An 18089-nucleotide genomic window follows, 5' to 3' on the forward strand; every position below is an offset into this window, starting at 1 on the left:
ATTAGCGTGGCCTACCAGTCAAAGTAGGGGTTTACGGAGGTCAGGTGGTTAATGGAGTTTTGCTGTGGGTCTTCTTCATAGTCAAGCCTGGTGGGTCTCTGAACCCACTATCTGTTATTCCTCAGTTCTGAAATGTGTAATTGGAATAGACATACTCATCAACTGTCAGAATTCTTACACTGGTCCCCTGACCTGCAAAGTAAGGGCTGTTATAGTAGGAAAAGCCAAGTGGAAGGAAAAATAGTAAACCAGTGGCTGGGCACGGTGGCTGACATCTGTAATCCCAGCACTTTGGGAGGCTGAAGTGGGAGGATCACTTGAGCCCATGAGGTGAAGACCACCCTGGGCAATGTAGCAAGACTTCATTTCTACAAAAAAAAAAAATTAAAAATTAGCCAGGCATGGTGGTGCACACATGTAGTCCCAGCTACTCAAGAGACTGAGGTGGATGGATTGCTTGAACCCAGGAGTTTGGGGCTGTAGTGAGCCATGATCATGCCATTATACTCCAACTTGGGTAACAGAGCAAGACCCTGTCTCAAAAAACAAAAACAAAAAAAACCGCAAACGTAAAACAAAAGCATTACTCTATTCCTAGAGGGACTGTAGAGATTAGTGCCATCATCAAGGACTTCAAAGATGCTAGAGTGGCTATGTGCAATGGATCACGCCTGTAATTCCAACACTTTGGGAGGCCAAGGCAGGAGGATTGCTTGAGGTCAGGAGTTTGAGCTTGGGCAACATAGTGAGACCCTGTCTCTACAAAAAGGTTTGGAAAAATGATACCAGAGTGGTGATTCCTAAAACATCCCCATTTAGTTTGCCTATTTGGCAGAAGACAGATGGATCTTGGAGAATGATACTATTCCTATAAACTTAATCAGGTGGTCACTCTGCTTATCCAGATGTGGTTTTGTTGCTGGAGCAAATCAACATAACATCTTCTTTTGATATGCAGCTGTTAATCTGGTTGAGTGCTTTTTTCTGTATGTCTTTTAGTAAAGATAATCAGAAGCATTTGCTTTCACCTGGCAGGGTCCACAGTATGCTTTCACTGCCTAATCTCAGGGCTCTGTGAACTCTCCAGCCCTATGTCATAATCTAGTCTGCAGGGTCCTTGATCATTTCTTCATCATACAGGACATCACTTTAGTTCATTATATTAATTTGACCTGAATATCAAGGGGAAATTGGAATGCATTATATCTTTTAGGGCACTTCTTGGTACTCCCATGTCCTGTGATGGAAGACAATGGAAAACTAAATCCAACACAGGCAGGATGCCTAATAATCCAGGTTAGGCATGAAGGAATGAAGGTTTGGGTCACCCCACCAGTCAAATAACCATGAGTAGCCAAGGTACTTGCTGAAAGCAAAAGGGATATGAAATGTGTAGTGGATGAATATAGATATAATACTAGCTATGACCATCTGACCAGCTGCAGAAACAGACTGTGATATTTAGGAGTGTTTCTTCCTTATTTTGATATGGATGCATTTGTGTATAGATTAGCCAAGTTTTTTTTCTATTCCCCACTTCTGTTTACCTATCATCTAACATAAGAAGTGTTAATAGGATTCAACCTTATATCTCAGGATTTAAGTCACAGGATATCAAAGGAGAATGTGATTCAGCTCAAAGAGGAATCAGCATCATCCAAAGATGTGTGAAGGGATTCTGTATCCTCTTTTGGGAGAGAACTAGCATGCTTTTGGATACACAGGGGGTGGCTGATTTTGCCACTGTCTTTATTTGGAAGTTAAGGGTAATTAAAAGAGGTATATATGGATGTCAAGTTGACAAGGGCTGGACAGTGGTAGGCTTGTATTATGTCAACTGAAGTAGCCTGTAACTGCATTTTCCAGAATTCCTTTCCTTTTATTACCAGGGTTAGTGCAAAAGAGACATCCTGCATGAGATTTAGAAGGTGGAAATGATGCAGCAGTCAAATTCTTCTTGTGTCTGGAAGACACTGTTGCAGTACAGTTTTGCTCATGTGCTGGCTCACTTTATTAGCAGGGGTCAGCAATCACGAGCACAGCCACCAAGGCTCCTGCTGAATTTTCTCCTGCACCTTCCCTGACCCCTTTGCCAGCTCCAGAATGTTTTCTATATTTCATCTCCATCAGTGAATGTGGAGGCTTGGAGATGGCTGAAAACCCACAAGGATTCCAGTCTGTCCTGTGTATTGTTCTAGCTCATCTTTGCAGGTTCTGGATTTTCCTTGCTTCTACTTTCCTTTCTTTTCTTTTCTGTTTTTTTTTTTTTTTTTTTTTTTTTTTTTTTTTTTTTTTTTGAGATGGAGGCTTGCCCTTTCACCAAGGCTGGAGTGCAGTAGCGCGGTCTTGGTTCACTGCAGCCTCCACTTACCAGGTTCAAGCAGTTCTCCTGCTTCAACCTCCTAAGTAGCTGGGATTACAGGCACACACCACTACTCCTGGCTTATTTTTGTATTTTAAGTAGAGATGGGATTTCACCATGTTGGCCAGGCTGGTCTTGAACTCCTGATCTGTGATCCACCTGCATCAGCCTCCCAAAGTGCTGGGATTACAGGTGTGAGCCACTGCGCCTGACCTACTTTCCTTTCTTTTCTAATTCCTTTCCCTGCTGACTTCAGGCCCAAGCTCCAGATTCATAAGCAAGAGCCTCATAATTATATAAGTTCAAATACCTGTAATAAATCCCTCATTAAACATTACTACTAGTAGTTTTGCTTTTCTCATCAAACACTGATTCGCCTACCAAGCTCTGTAGAGTTCCACTTACACGCCATGCTTCTGTGCCTTTTTTGTTTTGTTTTGTTTTTTGAGATGGAGTCTTGCTCTGTCGCCCAGGCTGGACTGCAGTGGCCGGATCTCATCTCACTGCAAGCTCCGCCTCCCGGGTTTACACCATTCTCCTGCCTCAGCCTCCCGAGTAGCTGGGACTACAGGCGCCCGCCACCACGCCCGGCTAGTTTTTTTTTTTTTTTTTCCTGTATTTTTTAGTAGAGATGGAGTTTCACCGTGTTTCACCAGGATGGTCTCGATCTCCTGACCTCGTGATCCGCCCGTCTCGGCTTCCCAAAGTGCTGGGATTACAGACATGAGCCACCGCGCCCGGCCTCTGTGCCTTTTTTTTTTTCCTCTGCCTAGAATCCTGAGGTCCTTCTCTGCTTAGTTAATTCCTCCTTATTCTTGGTTCAGTACATGGTTTACATCCTTAGAGAAGCCTCCTCTGGCCTCCCAGCCCTAGTTAAATACCACTCCCTTGTGTTTGTGCTTCCATAGCAACCTGTCCTATTTTTTTTTTTCTTTTTTTGAGACGAAGTCTTGCTCTGACACCCAGGCTGGAATGCAGTGGCATGATCTCGACTCACTGCAACCTCTGCCTCCCGGGTTCAAGTGATTCTCCTGCCTCAGCCTCCCAAGTAGCTGCAACTACAGGCGCCCACCATCACACCTGTCTAATTTTTGTATTTTTAGTAAAGATGGGATTTCACCATGTTGGCCAGGCTGGTCTCGAACTCCTGACCTCAAGTGATCTTCCTGCCTTGGCCTTCCAAAGTGTTGGGATTACAGACATAAGCCACCGCGCCTGGCTTTTTTCTAGATGGAGTTTCACTCTCGTTGCCCAGGCTGGAGTGCAATGGCATGATCTCAGCTCACTGCAAACTCCGTCTCCCAGATTCAGGCGATTCTCCTGCCTCAGCCTCCCAAGTAGCTGGGATTGCAGGCATGTGCCACCACACCCAGCTATTTGTGTGTGTGTGTGTGTATTTTTTTTTTTAGTAGAGACGGGGTTTCGCCATGTCAGCCAGGCTGGTATCAAACTCCTTACCTCAGGTGATCCACCCGCCTCGGCCTCCCAAAGTGGTGGGATCACGGGTGTGAGCCACCGCGCCTGGCCAGCCTGTGCTATTTCTGTTACGGCATCTATAACTTTATATTGTCTTCTTTCTTTCTTGGTCTGTCTTTCTAAGGAGACTAAACTGTTTAAGGGTAGGGACCGAGTCATATTTCTAAACAGTGTCTGGCACATAGCAGGCATTCAATAAATGTTTGCTGAATGATGAAAAGGAGGACTGTAACTTTGCAGTAAGGCTTCCTGTATTTGGAGCACATTACGGCTCACAGTAATAAGATTATTACCATATAACTTTCCTTGCAAGCCCCATGCCCATCATTCTATCATCTCCAACCTAGGCAGGATGACTCGACTCTGCACAGCATGACGGGCACCTAAGAATATTGTGACCTGTTCTCATTAATGTAGAATAAACAAATTTAGATTACTTTAGGTCCTAAAATGGACTTCTTGTTAGAACTATCTGATTTAGCTGTGGGTATAACCTGACTTAATGAAGACAATTTTATACCTTTTCTTTGGATTTGACTGGTAGGTCTTGCTTCATTTATGGACTAATAAAAATAGATTTGCCTATTGCTGAAACTTGGAAGGAAAGAAGAAGGCAGTTGAGATTTGTGGGCTCTAAAAATGTCTTCTTCCTAGTTAATCTAATAACTACATTTGCTGTTCAGATAGGCTGGGAAATATGATCGCTGCTCTTAGCCATGAGATGGGGCTCATGGCCACAATATAGGCTGTGATCTATCTGTAACTGCTGCTCTTGAGTTATAGGATAGGAACTATTCACCACTCCCTTCACTAAAGAGAAGAACAGCCCATTGCCCTAGTTGTTTACCATGAGTTTTGTCAGTTTTTGTCAGCTGCAATCATAAAAAATTAAGCGCACAACTGGGCCACAACCTCAACTAAGGGAAGATTAATCTTTCCTACCCCTCTCTCATTATATCATTGTGACCCAATATTCATCTTCTATTGTGAATGAATAAAATAAATATACTCTCAAAGACACCTGAACATAAGATACAAATTAAGCAGGTTACCTAGAGTCGCAGCTCCGACAACAAATCCTTGGGCAGCAACTCTCATGTGAATAAGATGAATTGACACTTTCTGATCTCTTCTGTACTTTAACTTGTAAAGACCATAGGACACCACAGACACAAAGCCTGCTATACCTGTGAATTTTAAAAGTATGGGTTATTTGGAAGGCTGGGGCAGGAGCATTGTGTGAGACCAGGAGTTTGAAAACAGCCTGGGCAACATAGCAAGACCCCATCTATACAAAAAATAAAAAATCAGCCACACATGATGATACACATCTGTAGTCCCAGCTACTCAGGAGACTGAGGCAGGAGGATCCCTTGAGCCCAGGAGTTCAAGGCGTCAGTAAGCTATGATTGCACCACTGCACTCCAGCCTGGGTGACAGAGTGAGACCCTGTCTCTAGAAAAAAAAAAAAAAGTATGGGTTAAGTACACGGCAGGCAAGAATTTTCAAGTGCTTAGAGAGTTAAATGAAAGAATGTCTACAGGATAAGAACCTGGAAGATAAGCAGGAAAGACCTCAGCAAAGAACATTTTTCAAAGAACCAAGCTGGATTTGATCTACCAGACTGTAAAATGAGCCCTTAATATTCTTGGGTCCAATATTTGCAGTTTTGACTCTTCCCAGGAAAATTAGAACCATACAGTGTAATAACTTGTCTAGTCAGTTGTAATTTCCTGAGGAATGATTTCAAACTGTGCATGCTACAATGTTATTATCTGTGGCAAGTCACTTAGCCAGTAAGTGAACTAACCCAACATCTCAGTGCCCACAGCTTTTGAGTGTTTGGCTTGACTCGTCTCTTCCTGTAACCAAATAAGGAGTAAACTCAGTAGAGTGAGAAAAAATTTGTTCTTCTATATAAAGTGAAACCATAAACTTTAGTGAGAGATGAAAAGGTATGAATATATGCGCGAGAAGCATAACTCTGGCAAGAACTGTGATTCTAGAAAAGTTCAGAAGCCCATACAAATATTTCTGTATTTCCTACAAACGTCAAGGGGTGAATATACTGCTGTGACAACTAAGATTCTATGTAACTGGTGCTGAAACAAAGAACTCATCAACTAAATAGGAAAGATTCTAGAAAAAGATTTAAAACACTGAGAACTTAATGCATGACAAAACAAAAATAGCCAGATAATAGATACTGGGCCAGGTATGGTGGCTCACGCCTGTAATCCCAGCACTTTGGGAGGTTGAGGCAGGTGGACCACTTGAGGTCAGGAGTTCAAGACCAGCCTGGCCAACACGGTGAAACCCTATCTCTACTAAAAATACAAAAAATTAGTGAGGCATGATGGTGCGTGCCTGTAATCCCAGCTACTTGGGAGGCTGAGGCAGGGGAATCACTTGAACCCGGGAGGCGGAGGTTGCAGTGAACTGAGATTGCACCACTGTACTCCATCCTGAGTGACAGAGCAAGACTTCATTTCAAAATAAAAACCAAAGCAACAATAACAAAAAACCCGGATACTGGAATAATTTAATAAATGCCATAAGTACAACTTATTGGTATAGAGAAGAACTAACTTGGATTTGTATTTCTCACTAGACCCTGAAAACAATTTTTGGATAAGTAAGAGTTAAATGCAAAACAAAATAAAAATACAACAACAAAAACTGAAGAAAATAGAATGGTGTATTTATAACATCTATAAGAGGATATGGGGCCGGGCACAGTGGCTCACGCCTGTAATCCCAGCACTTTGGGAGGCTGAGACAGGCGGATCACCTGAGGTCAGGAGTTGGAGACCAGCCTGACCAACGTGGAGAAACCCTGTCTCTACGAAAAATACAAAATTAGCCAGGCGTGGTGGCGCATGCCTGTAATCCCAGCTACTCAGGAGGCTGAGGCAGGAGAATCGCTTGAACCTGGGAGGTGGAGGTTGTGGTGAGCCGAGATTGCACCATTGCAGTCTAGCCTGCACAACAAGAGCAAAACTCTGTCTCAAGAAAAGAAAGAAAAAAGAGGATATGGTAGAGGTAATAGAATATGACAAGGACAAAATACACAGTGAGAAAACATTTGTACAGTAAAAGTGTGTGTCTTTTTTTTGTTTGTTTTTCTTTTGAGACAGAGTCTTGCTCTGTCACCTAGGCTGGAGTGCAGTGATGCGATCTCAGCTCACTGCAACTTCTGCCTCCTGGGTTCTAGTGATTCTCGTGCCTCAGCCTCCCTAGTAGCTGGGATTACAGGCGTGCACCACCACACCTGGACAACTTTTGTATTTTCAGTAGAGATGATGTCTCGCTATGTTGGTCAGGCTGGCCTTGAACTCCTGGCCCCAAGTGATCCGCCCACCACAGCCTCCTGCAGTGCTGGGATTACAGGCATAAGCCACTGTGCCCGGCCTATTTTTTTGGGTTCTCTGTTCTTTCCCATTGATCTATATATCTGACCTTCCATCAGTACCACACTGTGTTGATTACTGTAGCGATATAGTCAGCCTTAGTATCAGCCAGAGTGATTCTTTCCACTTTGTCTTTTTTTAAAAAGGATTATTTTAGCTTTTCTAGGACTTGTGCCTTTCCATATAAGATTTAGAATAAGTTTGTCTATGTCTACCAAAACCTTGCTGGGGTTTTGACAGGAACTACATTAAGCCTATAGATAAACTTGGGGAGAATTGACGTCTTTAATAATATACTGTGCTTTCCAACTCATGAACACAGGGTCAGGCGCGGTAGCTCATGCCTGTAATGCCAGCACTTTGGTAGGGCAAGGCAGGAGTATCACTTGAGGTCAGGAGTTCGGGACCAGCCTGGCCAAAATGGTAAAACCCTGCCTCTACTACACACACACACACATACACACACACCCCTCCAATTCATGAACACAGTGGTCTCTCCATTTTTTTTTTTTTTTTCTTGAAACAGAGTCTCACTCTTTTGCCCAGGCTGGAGTGCAGTGACGTGGTCTTGGCTCACTGCAACTCCCACCTCCAAGGTTCTAGCGATTCTCCTGTCTCAGCCTCTTGAGTAGCTGGGATTACAGGTGTGTGCCACCACGCCTGGATAATTTTTGTATTTTTAGTAGACACGGGGTTTTGCCATGTTGGCCAGGCTGGTCTCGAACTCCTGACCTCAGGTGGTTGCCCACCTTGGCCTCTCAAAGTGCTGGGATTATAGGCGAGTGCCACCACGCCTGGTCGGCATTATGTTTTTAGTTTCAGTTTCCATATGCTTGTTGTTAGTAAATAGAAACACAAAGTTTAATCTAAATGTAAGGGTCAATTAAAAAAAAGAAATGCAGGCTGGGCATGGTGGCTTATTCCTGTAATCCCAGAACTTTGGGAGGCTGAGACTGGTGGATCACTTGACGTCAGGAGTTTGAGACCAGCTTGGTCAACATGGTAAAACCCTGTCTCTACTAAAAATACAAAAATTAGCCAGGCATGGTGGTGCATGCCTACTTAGGAAGCTGAAGCACGAGAATCGCTTGAGACCAGGAGGTGGAGGTTGCAGTGAGCCAGGATTGCGCCATTGCACTCCAGCCTGGGCGGCAGAGGGAAACTGTGTCTTTAAAAAAAAAAAAAAAAAAAAAGCAAGTAATTTTTATGTGGATAGCATGTTTGGAATAACTATGTTGGCATATGCGTGTCTATGGGTGGGTAAGGATATATTTCTTCTTTCATGATCCATTTAATAAATGGAAATAAGAATCAGTAAATCATTACATTATAGGCTGATTCACAATAAATGAAATAAAAATGACAAATGTGCTACAGACATAAAAACAGCAAAAAAAAAAAAAAAAAATTGATGATGGTAGACACATGAGGAAACAGGTAAAACCCTGAAAACTCTGTCAGTTCAGCCAAGTCCTTCTGGAAAGAACTCTGGAAATACATAACAAATGATATTAAACTGAACATGCTTCCTGCTCTGGAAATTCTACTTCTGGGAACACACTCCAAGGAAGTAACCAAAAGAAAAATCAAGAAAATGACACAAAGATGTTCAGGGTTACACTATGTTTGAGGAAAACCCAAATAACCCAAATGGCCCAAACAGAAGAAAAACTGCCATTGCTATAAAAATAAATAAGAGTAGGGAGTATTAAAACAGAAATGTACATATGTTAGGTGAAACAAGCAAAGCCAAATAATCTGTCAACACATACTTTAAATAGATATAATGCATGCAGAGACCTTAACAGTGATTGTAAGATGATTTTGAACAATGCAAATGTGTTTATAATGATGGAAGTTGCTTAAGATAACCAATAAAAAATGTTTTATAAATTACCTGCATAGGACCCTCCATCCTGTAGCAGGGAAATACACATAGTAGATAGTGTTAAAATGACAACAGCTAAACAAATTATTCAATGATATATATCCAATTTTTTTTTTTCTAAGATAGAGTCTCACTCTGTTGCCAGGCTGGAGTGCAGTGGCGCGATCTTGGCTCACTGCAACCTTCACCTCCTGAGTTCAAGTGATTCTCCGGCTTCAGCCTCCTGAGGAGCTGGGACTACAGGCGCCCGCCACCACGCCCAGCTAATTTTTGTATTTTTAGTAGAGACAGGGTTTCACCACATTGGCCAGGCTGGTCTCAAACTCCTGATTTCAAGCGATCCACCCACCTTGGCCTACCAAAGTGTTGGGATTACAGGCATGAGCCACCGTGCCCAGCCTACCAAATTTTATCATTATTTATTTTTTAGCAAAAACTTGGCTCTCTTCCCTTAATCAAATGAAAGTTCTGTTCTTACTTAAATTGGTTTTGTTTCTTTTAGAGATTAAAGTCAGAACCTTTACTGTTTTCCGTATAGTGTCTCTAGTTTGTTTGTAATTGAATTTAACTGGAAACACTTTTATCTTTCCACTTTAATCACCTAAATGTCTCTGGAAAAATAATTTAATGTACAACAGGCACAGTGGTGCATATGTCTCTTTGTCTCTGTTCATTAATTAATCTCTGTTCATTAGAGTGATCTGTTCAAGTAGCATTGAGTTTTTGAATTTTTTTTAGTTAAAAATGCTAAGGAAGATAAATCACTATTAAATTATTTGCTTCCATTTCTTACGGGTGCTATTACAAGTCTTAAATGAAACTTCTAAACAGAATATTACTGTAAAGTAAAATTTGATTCTTTCTTGATATGTAAATAATGACAGGAAGTTGCTAGAGTCACAGTAACAATGGGAACATCTGACGTACCTATTTAGACATTTTTATGGAATTAATATTTTTGCAAACTTATGTCAGTCAGATTTAAGTAAATTATTTTAATAGTTTCCAGACAAAATGAACACAAGGAAACAGGTATGGCTGCAGTATACATCCATGGAGAAGAAAGAGAAAACTCAGACTTTATAACATAATATTGGTGCTTAGGTTTTGTGGTTTTTTTTAAGTCCACATACACATAATACTTGTTGAAAATGTAAACATACTAAATATGTGTGAGGAAAGGATAAACAGCTAAGGGTCCAGATCACTAGGTGATCTAATCATAGTATCTCTCTTTTTTATTTTTTGAGATGGAGTCTTGCTCTGAGCCCAACCTCCGCCTCCCGGGTTCAAGTGATTCTGGTGCCTCAGCCTCCTGAGTAGCTGGGGTTACAGGTGCGTGCCACAACGCCCAGCCAATCTCTTGTATTTTTAGTAGAGATGGGGTTTCACCATGTTGGCCAGGCTGGTCTTGAATTCCTGACCTCAAGTGATTCACCTGCCTCAGCCTCTCAAAGTGCTGGGATTACAGGCGTGAGCCATTGTGCCCAGCCTAATTATAGTATCACTTCTTTAGTCCAGAATTTATTTTGCCATCAAACTCAACATCTGGAGCACACCAGGAAGCCAACACAGACGGCCACTGAGCAGCCAAAACGACCACCCCAAAGTTCATGCTCACAAGTGTTCAGATAGGTCCAGGCTTTTACTCAGAGCTTTCCTCTGAATTGACTCACACTTCTTTCAAGCTTCGGTATCTAACTTCTGGTGTCACAGAACATGAAAAACATTAGATGCAGAAGTTTTTGGTTTTTTGTTTGTTTGTTTATTTGCTGTTTTTGAGAAAGGGTCTCACTATGTCACCTAGGCTGAAGTGCAGTGGTGTGATCTTGGCTCACTGCAACCTGCACCTCCTGAGCTCAAGCAATCTTCCCACCTCGGCCTCCCAAAGTGCTGGGATTACAGGTGTGAGCCACCACGCCCGGCCTGGAAGCAGAAGTTTTTAATGTGCCCAGTAGTAAGAAAGAAACAGGAAAATTTATAAACAGAAGACGTAAGAACTTTAAGTTTAGATTACTTACAAGACAAAGAGACATATGCATCTCAATAGTCCCTAATAGGCTTTAAATATAATAAACTGATGCTGCTGTTGATGGTCCTAGGTTATGGCTGAAATGTTAATATTCATTCAATCTATTCCATCTGACTGGCTAGGAACTAATACTTTTAGGTAGACTTCTAACAAAATGGATAAAATAGAATAAAATTTGATGCCTCAAATAACAGCTAACATTTACTGGGGGCTTACCATGTGCTAGGAACTATTCTGAAAGTTCAACACATGCCTAGAGGAGGGTAGCTTCAATTATCTGAAAAAATTCAATTATAAGAAACATTTCAGTCCTCAATGGCACTGGGTAAGGCATCATTGTGTTACTACAGTTTTCCGCATCCAGTCAAGGCTTGTACTTACCTACAGGGACAAAGGGGGAGCCTCTAGATTTCCTGATTAGTCGGGATAATTGGCCTTCATCCTCTTCTGCTGACCACTGGTTATCTGAAGACATTTTCTTCTCTAGTAACAATAGGATATAAATGTGGTTGCCGTGAATCATTAAAAATAATTTGTTTTTCGTCTCCCATCATACTCTTGATTATGTGTTTTTTTGTCTTCATTTGTTTGATAAGCCTATCTGCTCAACTGAAATAAACAATTGTCTTTCCTTCACACTTTTCACTACAGAATTTTTTCATTTTGCAGGGGAAGGGGATAAGAAAAAAATACATAGAGAGAGGAAATGATAATCAGATTTCATGAATACAGAGTAAAAACACAGATCATAATTCTGTTATTCAGTCTCCTTTCCACTGCTCAGCATTTGAGATCACTGGGAACCTCAGGACTTCTTCCACAAGCACTGTATTTGAAGAACAGTTTCTTTTTAAAGTATCATTTTAAAGAAGTATGGCAGTGCCAACATAGGCAAAAATACTTCCAGATTTACAGGTATCGGCAGAATGATCACTCCAACTCTGCAGAATGTGCAGGGCATTATAAAGTCATTCAGATACTTACCAAGTAAGTACCTACTGTGTGCCAGTTGCTATGCTAGACAACGGATTCCTTGTCTAGCCTGGCTTGTCTACATAAGATGAACGAAGAAACTTGCAAAAGCAACTATGATCACAACAGATTTAGCAGCACCTGAGTCTGTTCCCTGTGCAACTTATTGTGTTCACCCCAGAATTCAGATACAGCGGCTTCATCCTATGAATGAGGCCTCATCAGAAAACAAAAGCTTAAGAAGCGCAATACCTGTAGCGTACCCCACCACCTGCTGTCTATCTCCTGGTGTTCCTTCAGCAAGAGGCTGTAGATCAGAACAGGTGTTTGTTGTCAGGCCAGGACACAATGATGTGCAATTTCCAACTAATTGATAATGGGAAAGCCCAGAAACACGCCCCAGGGGGCTGGCGGAGTGGTCGGCTGGTATTGGCCAAGATTTCCATCACCCTGCCAGAAACTCACCAGTAGCAGCCTGGGCCACAAACTAGGCTTTCGAAGCCAACATTAAGAAAAACACTAAGGCTTTGGAAGAAGATGCATTTGCTAAAGTCTGCCTTCACGAGGGAGCTCCTGACTTCTCTCTGTGACTGAGTCTTAGTACCTGACTCCTGGGCCCAAAATTGAGGGGAGAGAGGGCACAGGGTCACAACACTGGGCTTGGAGGGGAAGGGGAGAAGATAGCCATCAGAGGCCAGGATTCTTGCCATCCTTCAGAAACATGCCCTAGGCAGAGGAGGTGCGCGCCCTGCAGTTGGAATCTCCAGCTGAAGCGATGAGAGCCCTCTGGGCTCACCTGGCGGTGGGGCCATCGCAGGTGCGCCTCCTGCAAAGCCTCGAGCTGCACACGCCCCCAGGGGAAAGACGTGACGTCGCTGCACCTGTGGCCAGTCCCTGCGCCTGCGCGTGAGACCTGAGTGGGGCTGTGGCTCTTGAGGTGGGTCAGTGGTGGACGTCGCTTTCGCTTTTGTTCTGACCGCGTAGCCTTGGGGCCCCTTGAGACCTCGGAGAACGCCTTGCTCACTGCTTCCCTCCGACTGCAGCCAGGTGGACCTAGAGATGAGGGCAGAGGATCAGGTAGCGGTCATGGCTCTTCCCTTGTAACTTCATGTTTAAATAATTTCAGACTTACAGAAAAGTACCCAGAATAGTACAAAGAACTGTGTCTGGTACCCGCATTTTCCTTTATTAACATGTTTCTTTCTTTAAAAAATATTTTTGGCGAACCACCTGACAGTAGCAGACTTAGGCCTTCCACATACTTTTGTATGCATTTGGGGCATTCTTTTATTATATAACCATAATATGGTGTTCAAAATCAGAAATTTAACATTGATATAATTCTGTTTTTCAATCTAAAGATTTTATTCATATTCACCAGTTGTCCCAATAATGTCCTTAATAGCAAAAAAAAAAATTTTTTTCTCATCTAGCATCCGATTAGGATCATATATTGCATTTAGCTGTCCTGTCTCTTTAGTCTCCTTTAGTCTGAAACACCTTCTTAATCATCTTTGTCTGTCTTGACCTTGATTTTCTTTTTTTTTTTGAGACGGAGTTTCGCTCTTGTTGCTCAGGTTGGAGTGTAATGGCTCAGTCTCGGCTCATTGCAACTTCCATCTCCTGGATTCAAGCAATTCTGCCTCAGCCTCCGGAGTAGCTAGGACTACAGAGGTGCGACACCACGCCCAGCTAATTTTTTTGTATTTTTAGTAGAGGTGGGGTTTCACCATGTTGGTCAGGCTGGTCTCAATTCCTGATCTCAGGTGATCCACCCACCTTGGCCTCCCAAAGTGCTGGGATTACAGGCGTGAGCCACCGTGCCCAGCCGACCTTGATGTTTTGCCAGTTATTTTGTAGGATGCCTCTCAATCTAGTCCCGTGTTCCCCGACTCCCCTCCGTGTTTTCTCACTAGATTGAGGTCATACATTTTGGGCAGAATATGACAAAAATGATGTTGTGCTCTTCTTAGTGTGAAGTGTCAGGAGGCACAGAAAGTTGAATTGCCTGGTGGTGGTTAACTTTGATCCAGTGTGGTGCTGATAAATGTTTAACAACTCAGTTGGCTCTGGAGGGGGAGATATTGCCCTGTTCTGTGGCATTTGCCATTGCCCCATTCTGTGTTGTAAATATTCCCACCATGGCCAGTTTCTAAATAGGGTCTGTCTTCATGGAACACAAGGTTGGGAAATGTCCCTTTCCTGGGTTGGTAGGAGTGGGCTCTAGCACACCACTGGTTTGATCATGTGGATTAACGTGGTGTCTGCCTGGTTCTCCACTGTGGTCACTTTTTTCTCCTGCTTTTAATTAATAAGTAGTTTCTGAATAGGTACTTTAATATTACACAAATATCCTGTTATTTGTCAGACTTTTAACCATTAATTTCAGTGTCCGTTGATGATCCTTGCTTGAATCCATTAATTTTAGTTTGCTAAATAGTGTTTTTCCTAAATAATCACTTTAAAAAAAAAAAAAAAAAACACTTATGGCCGGGCATGGTGGCTCAGGCCTGTAATCCCACCACTTTGGGAAGCCAAGGTGGATGGATCACCTGAAGTCAAGAGTTCAAGACCAGCCTAGCATGGTGAAACCTCATCTCTACTAAAAATACCAAAAAAATTAGCTGGGCGTGGTGGTGCGTGCCTGTAGTCCCAGCTACTTGGGGAGGCTGAGGCAGGAGAATCGCTTGAACTCAGGAGGTGGAGGTTGTAATGAGCCAAGATTGTGCCACTGCACTCAGTCTGGGTGACAGAGGGAAACTCCATCTCGAAAACAAACAAAAAACCATTTATTAGTAGGTGTTCTAATGAGGAATAGCTTTTCTTTCTTCTCTATTTAATCGTTTATCAGTTTGGATTCTTGCATTCCTATTTTATTCAGTGGCTTATAATCCATCACTGTGATTATTTATTTATATTTTATTGTATTTTAAAATAATTGGTTTTTGCTTTATTCTGTAGTTTACATAGGCCAACCTCAAACTCCATACTTGATTTTTCTCTTCTGCCTTTGTTATTCATTCAATATCTATATCAGCAGAGACAGTTTCTCCCAGTAGCACATGTCGTTTGATTCTCATCTAGGTCAAGTAGGCCATTGAAGACCCTGGCCCGTCAGCACTGGTATCTGGACCCTCCCATTTGACTGCACCCATGTCTGCTTACACTGGGGCTCTGCCTTGGTCCTGTCACCCCTGAGGTGTCCTTAAGGCTGGAATGCCAAGTAGGCTCCAGGTGATGTGCTAACTCTGAGTAAATACAAGAGGCTGCTTGGAGCCCAGAGATGAGGGTTATGAGGCAGACTGTGTCTGGGTTCCTTTACAAAGAAAACCATGATTGATTAGAAATACCTGCCCTGGCAATACACATTAGAAGTGTCTGTAAGTGGGGTTTTGGGGGAAGGGGCTCAGAAAGGGACAAGGTGTATGTTCCATTCCTGCCTTAGGTGGTGTTCTGCTACCTAGGCTGTGTTGTCTCACTGCCCACGCCTTAATCCCAGCACTTTGGAAGGTCGAGACGGGCCAGTCACTTGAGGCTAGGAGATCAAGACCAGCCTGATCAACATGGTGAAACCCCGTCTCTACTAAAAATACAAAAATTAGCCAGGTGGGGTATCACATGCCTGTAATCCCAGCTACTCAGGAGGCTGAGGCCAGAGGATAGCTTGAACCTAGGAGGCAGAGGTTGCAGTGAGCCGAGGTCACACCACTGCACTCCAGCCTGGCGACAGAGGGAGACTCCATCTCAAAAAAAAAAGTCATTCAAAGAATAATGGGACATATCAATAGACAACAGGAGCCAGCTTAAAGGGGCTTCCAATAGCAAAATCTGGGACAATTTGATCATTAAATAATCAGGGCAGTCTATCTACCAAACTGTGGGGCGGGGTGGGGGGGGCGGTGCCATGACAGCCTATAAGCAGGTCCAGAAGGGACCCCTTTAGCTGAAAGGCATTGCAGAGCTCAGCGTGATCAAGCAGAAGAAGAAAAGGACAAAGACAAGGCAAAATTCCTGAAAGCCATGGCAATGAGCAAAAAGAACAAGGGGGAGAAGCGACACAGTCTGGACAAGTGGACCCCAGCCCAGATGGCCTTAGAAAGATGCAAGAGAAGTGTCAAATGGAAACGATCCTGAAGAAAGCATCGGAAATCTACAAGCAGAGAGTGGAGGACTTCACATCCTAGGGGTCTTTTCCTCATTGTGTTTTATAGCTGCGTAGTCCTCCACTGTATGGGTGTAGCATCGTTTAAGTACTCTCCTAGATGTGAGTGAGCATGTAGGCTGGAGACATTACAGCAAACAGTGTCCCAAGGAATAACCTTGTGCACATGTGTTTTCATCTCTTCTTCTTTTTTTGAGACAGAGTCTCACTCTGTCGCCAGGCTGGAGGGCAGTGGCGCGATCTCAGCTCACTGCAATCTCCACCTCCTAGGTTCAAGGGATTCTCCTGCCTCAGCCTCCCAAGTAATTGAAACTACAGGCACATGCCACCATGCCTAGCTAATTTTTGTATTTTTAGTAGAGACAGGGTTTCACCATGTTGGTCAGGATGGTCTGAATCTCTTGACCTCATGATCCACCTGCCTCAGCCTCCCAAAGTGCTGGGATTACAGGCATGAGTCACCACGCCCGGCCGTGTTTTCATATTATTGAAGGTAAATTCCCAGCAGTGGAATTGCTGGGTCAAAGGAAAATTAAAGTTTAGTTTTGTTAGACATTGCCAGATTTCCCTACAAGGGTTTCATGTATTGGCATTCCCACCAGCAGTCTATGGAAGTGTCTCTTTCTCCACAGCCTGCCCAACGGAACGTGTTGTCAGACTTTAGAAGTTTTCACCAATCTGATGTGTGAGAAATGGTACCTTACAGCAATTTTGATGAGCATTTCTTGTATTATGACTGAAATTGAACATATTTTCATATGTATGATGGTCATTTTGCATATTCAAAAACTTACTTGCTAGGTTTCATAATTTTAAAGTTGTGAAGAGATTGGGGGAGGATTAGAAGATATGCTTAGAGTCATCAAAGGATTCTGAGTCAAGTGATCATGTAGGGAAGGTTCCAGAAATAGAAATTTTAATTTTAACACGGGGAGATGTGTCAGAGACAAATGTGAGCTATTCTGTAAAATGCAGTCTAATTTTCTTTTTGAAACCTAGAGTGTAAGGGCAGTATTTTGTTCCCTTGTATTCCTCATTCAGTTCTTCCTGCAACTATTCTGCCATTTCACACTGTTCTCATCTTGTCTTTCATATTTATTTGAGAGAGAGTCTCACTCTGTTGCCCAGGCTGGAGTGCAGTGGCATGGTCTCGGCTCACTGCAGCCTCCGCCTCTCAGGCTCATGTGATTCTCCTGCCTCAGCCTCCCAAGTAGCTGAGATTACAGGCACCTGCCACCATGCTAAGTTCATCTTGTCTATTTTAGACCAGTTTGATGCCTCACTGAAGGTCCCATTATCTTTTATATATTTGCTGGTTTAGCTGGTGTGGCAGGCAGAATAATATCGCCTCTTCACCACTCCCAGAAATGTCCACATCCTAATTTCCAGAACCTGGGAGTGTTTTATATTACATGGCAAAGGGAAATTAAGGTTGCAGATGGAATTAAGGTTGCTAATAATCAACTGACCTTGAGTTGAGAGATTGTCCTGGACTATCTGGGTGGGGCCAATGTAATTACAACGGATTTTACAAGAAGGTGGAAGGTAGGAGAATCAAGTCAGGTTGAGAGATTTGGAGATGTTACGCTGCTGACTTTGAAAATGAAGGAAGGAACCATGTGCCAAGGAGTGAAGGTGGTCTCTACAAACTGGAAAAGGAAATAGATTCTCCCCCAGAGCCTCCAGAAGAAACACAGACCTGCTGACACCTTGATCGTAGCCTAGTGAGACCCGTTTTGGACTTCTGTCTTTCAGAGTGGTAACATGAAAAGTTTGTGTTGTTTTAA

General features: G+C 42.9%; 1 protein-coding gene across 2 annotated transcripts in view; it reads right to left on the minus strand.

Moving 5' to 3' along the window:
• Positions 1–18089, minus strand: part of LOC105474359 (thiol S-methyltransferase TMT1A) — a 48277-nt gene that overhangs the window by 6458 nt on the left and 23730 nt on the right. Inside the window, exons 1-3 of one of the 2 annotated variants that reach the window (XM_011728976.2) lie at positions 12937–13313; positions 11550–11651; positions 4891–5025 (exon numbers count right to left, since the gene is read on the minus strand). In XM_011728976.2, the coding sequence (XP_011727278.1) occupies positions 4891–5025; positions 11550–11651; positions 12937–12952 (253 nt within the window). In that variant the 5' untranslated portion in view covers positions 12953–13313. Of the gene's footprint in view, positions 1–4890; positions 5026–11549; positions 11652–12936; positions 13314–18089 lie in introns of those variants that run through there. The other variant, XM_071071718.1, reaches the window with a different exon arrangement.

This window comes from Macaca nemestrina, chromosome 10, assembly GCF_043159975.1.
Source record: "Macaca nemestrina isolate mMacNem1 chromosome 10, mMacNem.hap1, whole genome shotgun sequence".
Lineage (NCBI taxonomy): Eukaryota > Metazoa > Chordata > Mammalia > Primates > Cercopithecidae > Macaca > Macaca nemestrina.